Below are 9,535 nucleotides of genomic sequence, written 5' to 3'. Positions count from 1 at the left end.
GTTTACAAATACTGATCTAGAATAGTTGTTTAAAATATCACATTTTCCTTCATTTGAATATTGAAGTTGACCGTTAGCAGATAATAGTGGGCCAATGTGATTCCTAATAACCTTTTTATCTCTAATGTAAATTTAGAATACTTTGGGATTCTCAATTTATCAGTGATATTCATTTCGTATTGTCGTTTTTGTTTCATATTGTCTTTTATTGTCTAATATTATATAACTTTGATAATAGTCATTTGGTGCACCCAAGCACTTGTATTTCTTATAAGCCTGTCTCTTTTTAGCAATACTTTTTCAGTTTCTTTGTCAAGCTATTTCGTGCGAGCCTGATTTGGGCGGTGTCTGTTCTTAAACGGGATGCGAGTATGAATCATCTTAGTAAAAACGTATTTTGAAACATTTCCCACATCTGATCTACAGGTCTTTCGCTTAATTTTACTTCCCGGTCTGTAAGCTGAACCTCCTGATATAGTCCTATGAATTCACCTTTACTGAAATTGGGTACTTTAGCAGTTTAAATCCAAGTTGTGATCACTACTTTCAATAGATTAACCAACTTCTACATCGGTTATCATGATTTAGCGGCTAGTAATCAATAGAGCTAGTAAATTTCCATGTTTTTTGGGCTATTTTACATGTTTGGGTCTTGTTGAAATTCCATGAAATTGAAATTCCATGACCTTTAAATTCCACTACCTTAAAATTCCATGACCTTTTGGACACGCGATAACATTACGGTTTTCCCTCCCTTCTCCTCTTCACCCCATCTTCCTACCCCCCTTCACCCCTACCACTTCCCCTCCCCCGTCTCCACTTAACCCCATCACCCCTACCATCTCCTCTCCCCCGTCTCCTCTTCACCCCATCTTCTTCTCCCCATCACCCCTACCATCTCCCCTCCCCCTTCTCCTCTTCACCCCATCTTCTTACCCCCCATCACCCCTACCACTTCCCCTCCCCCGGTCTCCGATCCCTTCCCTTTCCCTCATTCCTCTTCACGCCTCACCATCTCATCTCCCCACTTACCTCCTTTTCCCGCGTCCCCAACAGTCTTGCTTCCTCCTCACCCCTTCCCCTACCTATACCCTCCTCCCGTCCCCCTCCCCCTGCCTCCTTCCCCCGTTCCCCTCCACTGCCCCTCTCCCCTCACGTCCCACTTTCCCCTCCCCTTCCCTCTGATCCTCCTCCCCAGAGTCTCTCCATCCCCTCCTCCCATCCCCCTCCCTCTGCATCCTGTCCCCCTTCCTTTCCCCTCCTCCTGCTTTCCATCACCCTCCTCCTGTCTCCCTCCCCCTCCCCCTCCCAGTCCCTCCCCTCCAAACACCTCCCCTCTTCCTCTTCCTACTTACCTCCCTTCCCTCCTTTCCTTTCTCCCCCAGTCCCTCCTCTCCAAGTACCCCTTCTCCCCAAGTACCCCTTCTCCCCCTACCCCCTCCTCCCCCCTTAAAAAAAAAAAAAAAATTGTCCAGTTCGTTCGAATTCCTTGAATGGCAATTGCTCCCAAGTAATGACGCATAGGTTTAACGTGATTTGTGACATTAGGCATTCCGTGCATGAAATGAATAATGGACAAACCATCTCTCTCTCTCTCTCTCTCTCTCTCTCTCTCTCCATTTTTCTTTTAGGCTTTAGACCTCTCGATTTGTTCTCTTCCAGAATTACATCTCTCTCTCTCTCTCTCTCTCTCTCTCTCTCTCTCTCTCTCTCTCTCTGTCTCTATCTCTCAGATGGTTTAGACCTCTTGATGTGTCCACTTTTTCACAAATACATTTCTCTCCCTTCTCTCTCTCTCTCTCTCTCTCTCTCTCTCTCTCTCTCTCTCTCTCTCTCTCTCTCTCTCTCTCTCTCGTTCTCTCTCTTTTTCTCTCACTCTCTGTCACTCTTTTTCTCTCCTCTCTCTCTCCCTTTCTCTCTCTCTCTCTTGATTTGTTCTCTTATTCCAGAATTACATTTTATAATGGGAATTATTTTCTCTTTTTCAGTCTTTCCTTTGGGTTGAAGGTTCTGCAAGGCGACTCGAAGCCTCTCCCATGACCAAAAACTAATGATGAAATTGTGCGGTTCTGTATGTTGCGAAGAGATGAAACAGGGTTGCCAACTGTGAGAAGAACGTTGTGCAGTATTGCCAACTGATGAGACGCTCTGGGGGCCTAGTCTCTCTCTCTCTCTCTCTCTCTCTCTCTCTCTCTCTCTCTCTCTCTCTCTCTCTCTCTCTCTCTCTCTCTCTCTCTCTCTCTCTCTCTCTCTCTCTCTCTCTCTCTCTCTCTCTCTCTCTCTCTCTCTCTCTCTCTCTCTCTCTCTCTCTCTCTCTCTGTATATCTAATGAAAACAACGATTTTGTTATGTTTTTGGCTCATTTTATTTAATCTAACTTATTTAATTTCAGTTTTGTTTCATTTCACATTATCTTAATAAATTTTATTTATTTGGTTTCATTTATCTTATCTTATTCGCTTTTTGTTCTGTTCAATCTTTATTTCATTGTCTTTTATCTTATTCTTTTTCTTTTTTTACTTTTTCACCCTTATCTTATTTCATTGATCTTATTATATTGTATTTAGTTTTCTATTTTATTCTCTTCTGTTTCATTTTATTCTATTTTTTATTTCATTTTTCTATTTAATTAAGTTCTTTATTCAATGCTTCTTTACTTTTTTATTTTGTTGTTGTTACATTTACATCATGTTATACTATTCATATTGCTTGGCACTCTATATACGAATGGTTAATCACACATATAATTATTTTATTTATCTGTTTTTTATCATTTTTTATCATTATCTATTTGTTTATTATTTATCTGATCTATTTACCAATTGTATTTATTCATTTTTCATTTATTTAATATCATTTTTGTTTTATATACTTTAATTTTTTTTCCACCTCTGATCTAGTTATAGACTGAAAGGTCTCCTGTCGGCAAGCTTTTCCTTTGTAATCCTTTGTAATCCACATACAGGCGCTGGAGTTTGATATATGTGGTAGTAATTACCATGTGTGTGGTATGCATGCATTTTGACTTGTGTAATTTGTTGAGAACGAAATGAAAAATTCCTGTTTTTTTTTAAAAATCAAGAAAAAAAAAAAATTCAGGTATACCTTATAGAGTTTTGACGTATCTACGATAGAAAAATGTCTCTAAAGAAGCATAACAATAAGGACGAAAATCCCAAGTATATTACGTTGACTTAAGACCTTTATCCACTGAGATTAAGTTCCTCCATTGAAAACACAAGACTTGAATATATATATATATATATATATATATATATATATATATATATATATATATATATATATATATATTGTAGATAGTTTTATGATTAAGAAAAATATTTGATTTTGATTAGCTTCACATTCTCAGATCCTATGTTGATCAACTAAAAACGTAGATATAAAACTAGAATAAATAATAAATAAAAATTGAAAAAAATATTCGTTGAATTTTCATTTTGTAAACGAACGAAGGATTTTGCTTAGGACCATATTGGTATCAAAGAATAAAATAAGATAAAAGAAGACACGAATGTGTTATGAAAGGAAAAAGGGAAAGCAGGCTCCTATGTTTTTAAATCAATGCATCCATCTTTTCATATATTTCTGTTTATTTATCTTTTTATTCATTTTAAAAATAGAGCGCAGTAGAGGATCTAAGAGGATGTTTAAATTTTAAAAGTATTCATTTATTTTTTTTATTGATTAACTTGGTTGTTTCCATTAGATCATTTATTCATTTAGTAATATTTTTATACATCAATTAACTAATTTCTATTTATTATTTTGTATACCTAATCATTATTCATTTATCTATTTAGTTTTCTATCTAGTCATCTATTGTTTATCAATTTATTTATCTATCTATTTATCTATATTTCAATTAATTTGATCATCTATATATTGCTTATTCATTTACTTATTTGTACAAGGTAAGGTATTGAGGGAGGATTGGGTGTGATTGATTATGGAGCACGTGTGACATGATTTGGGCAGTTTTGAATAGTCAAGGACGGAAATGATAAAGTCTATGAATGGTTTATGATGTGGGGAGATTGAGAGAAAGGAAAAGAATCAGGAAAAGACGGAAGGAAGAAGAAAAAGAAAGAAAAGAACGAATGGAACAATGACAAAATATTCAATATTTTACTTGGTCTCCAGATAAATGATGGATGTAACGTTTATGTAGCTGGTGATGCAAGAGAGAGTGTCTTGGAATTCCTAGTGGCAGAGACAGCTCGAGACGGGGTTAAGTGTCACGTTTTCCTCCTCAGAAATTTCGTTTTTGATTTCTTTATATGGTGAAGACCGTCCGGGTGCCACAGTCTAGGTGTCTCCACTTGGTAAGATCTCCGAGTTCGAGGGCAAGTTCGCGTAATCGAGGAAATTTTGATGAAATAGGTCCTTGAAGACCACTTCGTCGAGGACAAGCTGGAGGTCGACTAGGCTCTCAGTTGTTATAATTTTTGGTTTAGCCTAAAAGGTCGCCTCATTTGTGCCATTTGCTTTTGAACTCGAAAAGGCTATGGGTGGAATATATGGAACTAAGGCAGTCTGGCTTGCCTGTTCTTGTAGAATGCTACATGCTTTCTCACCCGTAAAGTCAACATTATGTTGAAAAATTCTCTTTTCATATACACACTGTATAGGTTTAACCAGACTAGATTTTTCAAAAACCGATTTACAATTGCCCCAAATAAGTGACATGGATTCTCTGTCATATATACTTTCTAAATCAAACCTATGATTTTTCAAAAAGGACAATTTTCTGCATTAGCTGGCATTTACTGCCATTAACTGTGATCTAAGCCGGGATGACTTCTTTCTAAATTTTCGTAAAGACGCTATGGTCTTGAAACTCGCAAACCCTCATATTTCTTCAAAGCTACAAGAAGAGTTATTACTACTTTCAATACTTTTTTCATAATAATCTCCTGAACCAGCCCTTTCTTTAACCAAACTCTCTTTAATCTCTCCTAATTTCGGGATCAAAGATAGTTATTTCAAAATACATGTCTTTCTTTGAAAAACGCCTCTTTACTCCAGCCATGCATCCCTTTGCTTTCTTTGAAATATTTTTCACCTTTGTACTGAAGCTCTTCTTCAGGTCATCTACCTTCTCTTTAAGAGGTCTCAGGGTGTCTTCATGTTGGCAGTCATCGAAGTGGACCCACGCGTCGCTGGAAGGGATATAGATCGAGCAAGTCCCATTATCATCCCTGGGACACTAATGACATCGGCCAACCATAGCGATGGGTCCGTTGGGGAGTCGGCCATCGAAGGCCTCACTGAGGAAGTTCATGCTTCAACTCCAGAAGGTTATTCCAAGGGCTTGTGGCCGGCCATCCACTACAGTCATTATGGAACTAGGATTCTTCTTCTTCGAAACTGAAGTCTTGGTGCGTTGAGCCTCGAACTCACCTCGTGACACAAAGGACCGCGGTTTGTTTCCCAATGGCTGTCCACGTACGTAGGGCAAAGGTTAGTAGCTTAAGACTTACTAAATCTCCTGGAGCAATTGTATCACACCTTGGGTTATGTTTACCTACCAGTTAGTGTGTTAAAAAAAAAGGAGCATGACTTTATTGTTTGATTTGTATTATGTTTTTTTTGTCCATATTGATTGAAATTATTGTCATATGAATAACTACTTCCGTAAAAAATATAACCCAAATGTTATATTTGCATTTCGTTTTATGTTTTTTCCAGATTATTGGAGTTTCGTTTAAAAAAGTTAAATTAGTAGTTAAGGATTCTTTTTTTGTGAAAAATATAACACAATTTATAATATTTAATTCAATTTTTCTTTAATTGTTTTTTACTTGTTTATCTTATTTCATTTCGTTTTATTCTATTTTGTTTGGTTGATTTACTTATTTGTTTATCTATTTGTTTATTTATATATTTAATCATCCATTTATTTATCTATTTACCCATTTACTCATTTATTTAATCATCTATATATTACTTATTCATGTTGTTACGGGCTGCTGGTATGTGAAGAGACGTTACGTATAACGTCTAAGTGCTTAAGAACCAGCGCACTTCTAGAAGCCACTGTAGGACTGAACTATCTGGTCAGGGCCTAGATAATTCGTAAGACTAGAAGTAAAGGTAACAAAGAAGATTCCAGGAAAGGAATATTAAACTAGCGATAAAACTAGTAAACGAAATTATTAATGGAAAATATTTACAGGCAATCAACACAAAAGAGAATGGGCAGTAGGGTCAATGGGACCGTTACACGATTATGGAAATTATCGTTCAAATAAGAAACACAAGATAAGTATGCAATATGGTACTATCTAAGTACAAAGAGATCAGGAACATGCATCAAAATAAGTAATAAGTACAAATATAAGTAAAGTAATGCAATGTATATCAGACACGTAATGTAGGCAAAAAGGGTGATCACTTCACACCAATCGTCTCATGAATCTAAACCTTCTAGTTTTTATCAAGAGATCAATATGTGGGAATATGACAAGGAGTCAGCGAGTTCCACCGCTTATATACCATTGGACCGGAAGCCGGATACTTCCGGTTAAGGGTGCGGGAGAGGAGGAGGGTAAGTTAACACGTCAACATGGGTAGTTTTAGGACCCTCGACTCGCTTGAACAATCTATTTATTTAGTAACTGTCAAATCTGTGCGCTCCGAACTATTCAGGATTTCGCTTGTCTGTTTGTTCTACAAGAGTGCGCACCTCTCTCCGCACGTAGGCGAGATTACATATAATGGACGGGCGTTACTGCTTAACATTGTTACAATACATACATAGACAAGAAATATGAACATAGTTATGTAATACAAAGGAACACAATTCTATAACATAATTACACATATGACGTAATATCTAATATTACGTTACAATTTCCTTATTTTGTACAAGGTTAGGTATTTAGGGAGGACTGGGTGTGATAGATTAATCGTGGAACATGTATGACATGATTGGGGCAGTTTTGAATGGCCAAGTAGAAAAATGATAAAGTCTATGAATGGTTGATGATGTGGGGAGATTGGAGTAAAGGAAGAGAATTAGGAGATGATAGAAGGAAGAAGAAAAGGAAAGAGAAAAGAATGGAATAATGAAGATTTATATATATATATATACACATATATACATATGTATATATATATATATATATATATATATATATATATTTTTTTTTTTTTTTTTTTTTTTTTTTTTTTTTTTTTTTTTTTGAGGAATGGATATAATGTTATGGGGCGAACACAAAAGAAATATTTTTGGGGGTTGGGGAGAGTCTGTTTTCATTTTCGGAAAAGGCTAAACTTGTTCTAACAGGATTTATTTTTATTTTTTAATTCTAACAGATTTTTGGAAAATAAAAAGGATTTCAATTCTAAACCCCGAGAGACATCCACGCTCTTGATGCGAACCTTTACAAAGGATTTTGGTTTGTAAGGAGAATTTGATCCCATTTTGGGTCAGAGGTCATTTTCTGCACATCTTCCTGCAATAGGTCATCTTGCTGTGACCTCGTCTCCCCTTCGAATCTGAGCTCGACTCGTTTATACAAAGGCCTCAGGCTCGATCCCCAACTGGTCAAAGTGACTGCCTCTTGTCCTGTAAGGAGCATTCACTGCTTAATGTTTATGCAATGAATATTTTTTTTTTTTGGGGGGTTGGTTGGTAACAACCTACGGACTAGTTATCTACCATTATTTTGTGATTGGAGACCAATTTAAGATAAATAAATAAATAAACAAATAAAATAGATAGCCTTGATTCTCGTGGATGACAGTTGCAAATAAATATGAAGAACATGCCGACAGGAGACCTTTTGGTCCATAACTAGGTTGGTTGCGTAAAAAATGATTGAAGAAATAAGTAAATAAAAAATGAACAAACAAATAAATAATGATGAATAGTAAACAAACAGACAAATAATAATGATTTATAATAAATTATTAGTAAACAGAAAATAAGATAAAAAGATATTTGGCGTATAGAACACCTCTCTCTCGATCGTTTAATCAGTCACTGGTCTAGCATAATAGGCTACCACTTATTCGTGTGACGCTCATTTACAAAGTAGTCTTTCCTGCGCGACGGTATTAAAAACATTGGAAAAAGCCAGATATATTAAATCTATATTGTTTCTTTTTTCATAACTTGGCATTAGTTACGCAAAAAATTTCCGTCTGATTCCATGCTCGCTATTATTTATTACACAGTTACTTTCTAGAAGGTCCTCGATAGCATCTATGATGATAGACTCCATATAGATAGACTTTTATTTATCTCATCACACTCAAACACACACACACATATATATATATATATATATATATATATATATATATGTATATATATATATATATGTATATATATATATATATATTTATGTACACATATACATATATATATATAATATATATATATATATATATATATGGGCGGTAACTAAAATGGTCCTCATCGTAGGCAAACGATCGTGTGAGGAAAGAAACTGTCCACACTGGAAGATGAGGTGTTATGATTGTTGTCTACAGATTTATGAAAGGCGTGGACAAAGAAGATATATTAGTAAGTGATGGAGAGACATAAAAAAAAGCTTGAAAAAATCTGTACAAATGCATTAATGTGGAACATTACATTAACCAGTTCAAGGCAAAACTATTTATCGATCAATGGAGACAAAGTATCAGGACGGCATAAGGATATCTCTTATTCTGTACAATGCAAGTAGGTAAATGCACGTACGTACGCATCACTGACATGCACAGAAAATACGGGTGATACACACATCCGTTATGGCACGGAATTAATTATAATTATCTATACTGTATGTGGAGCCGAAAGCTTGGGGAAATGTTCAAGAAGAACTATTGTGAAAGTACGAATAATCAAAACAAGAATGAAAATCAAACCCGTCTTTGCTTCGTGGCTGCTAGTAATGGATTATGCAGACTCATTCTCTGACCTTGCCCGCGTGGGAGAAGAGTAGCCACTGATTATATCAACGGGTGTGACGTTATGCGACGTTAAGAGGATGAGGTCGTTGTTCGTTTGAAACAAACTCCTCGACTAAAATATCTTGACAGAATAATGTATCGGCGATCCATGTCACTTCACCAGGAGTTAATAATATGCACAGATATCATACTCATTATTAATCATAATTTTTATTATTACTAGTACTATTATCATTACAATCTATCTATCCTCGCAAGGCCATTGCGACCGAAACCTGTAGCGGTATGACACACATCCAACTTGGTCCTCATTGCCATCGTCAAATCTTCACCCTGGCGTTAGGCATCTGAGAGAAAACCAATTACTCCTGAAAGTAGTCTTATTGTCGTTCATAACCAACTTTTGAGTGCAGTATCACTCCGAAGAGGTAGTAAAGGAAAGGCAAGAGAATAGCTGAACGGATGTAGATATAGAAGCTATTTATTTATATCATATATATGTATATATATATATTGAAGTATGTAAGACAAATGAGTGGAAGGGTGGTGAGTTAAACACAAAGAACAGTTGGAGTTTTATTCACTGACGTTT

At 36.0% G+C, this 9,535-nt stretch overlaps 1 protein-coding gene across 1 annotated transcript in view; it reads left to right on the top strand.

Annotated features, from left to right (window-relative positions):
* LOC143034854 (uncharacterized) overlaps positions 1-5,392 on the top strand; it is a 69,317-nt gene extending 63,925 nt beyond the window's left edge. Inside the window, exon 13 of the mRNA XM_076201198.1 lies at positions 5,108-5,392. Coding sequence (XP_076057313.1) covers positions 5,108-5,392 — 285 coding nt within the window. The remainder of the gene's footprint in view (positions 1-5,107) is intronic.
* Positions 5,393-9,535: the final 4,143 nt, after the last annotated feature.

This window comes from Oratosquilla oratoria, chromosome 18, assembly GCF_046742065.1.
Source record: "Oratosquilla oratoria isolate Oo_2021 chromosome 18, ASM4674206v1, whole genome shotgun sequence".
Taxonomy (NCBI): domain Eukaryota; kingdom Metazoa; phylum Arthropoda; class Malacostraca; order Stomatopoda; family Squillidae; genus Oratosquilla; species Oratosquilla oratoria.
This window is presented reverse-complemented; position numbering and strand designations above follow the sequence as displayed.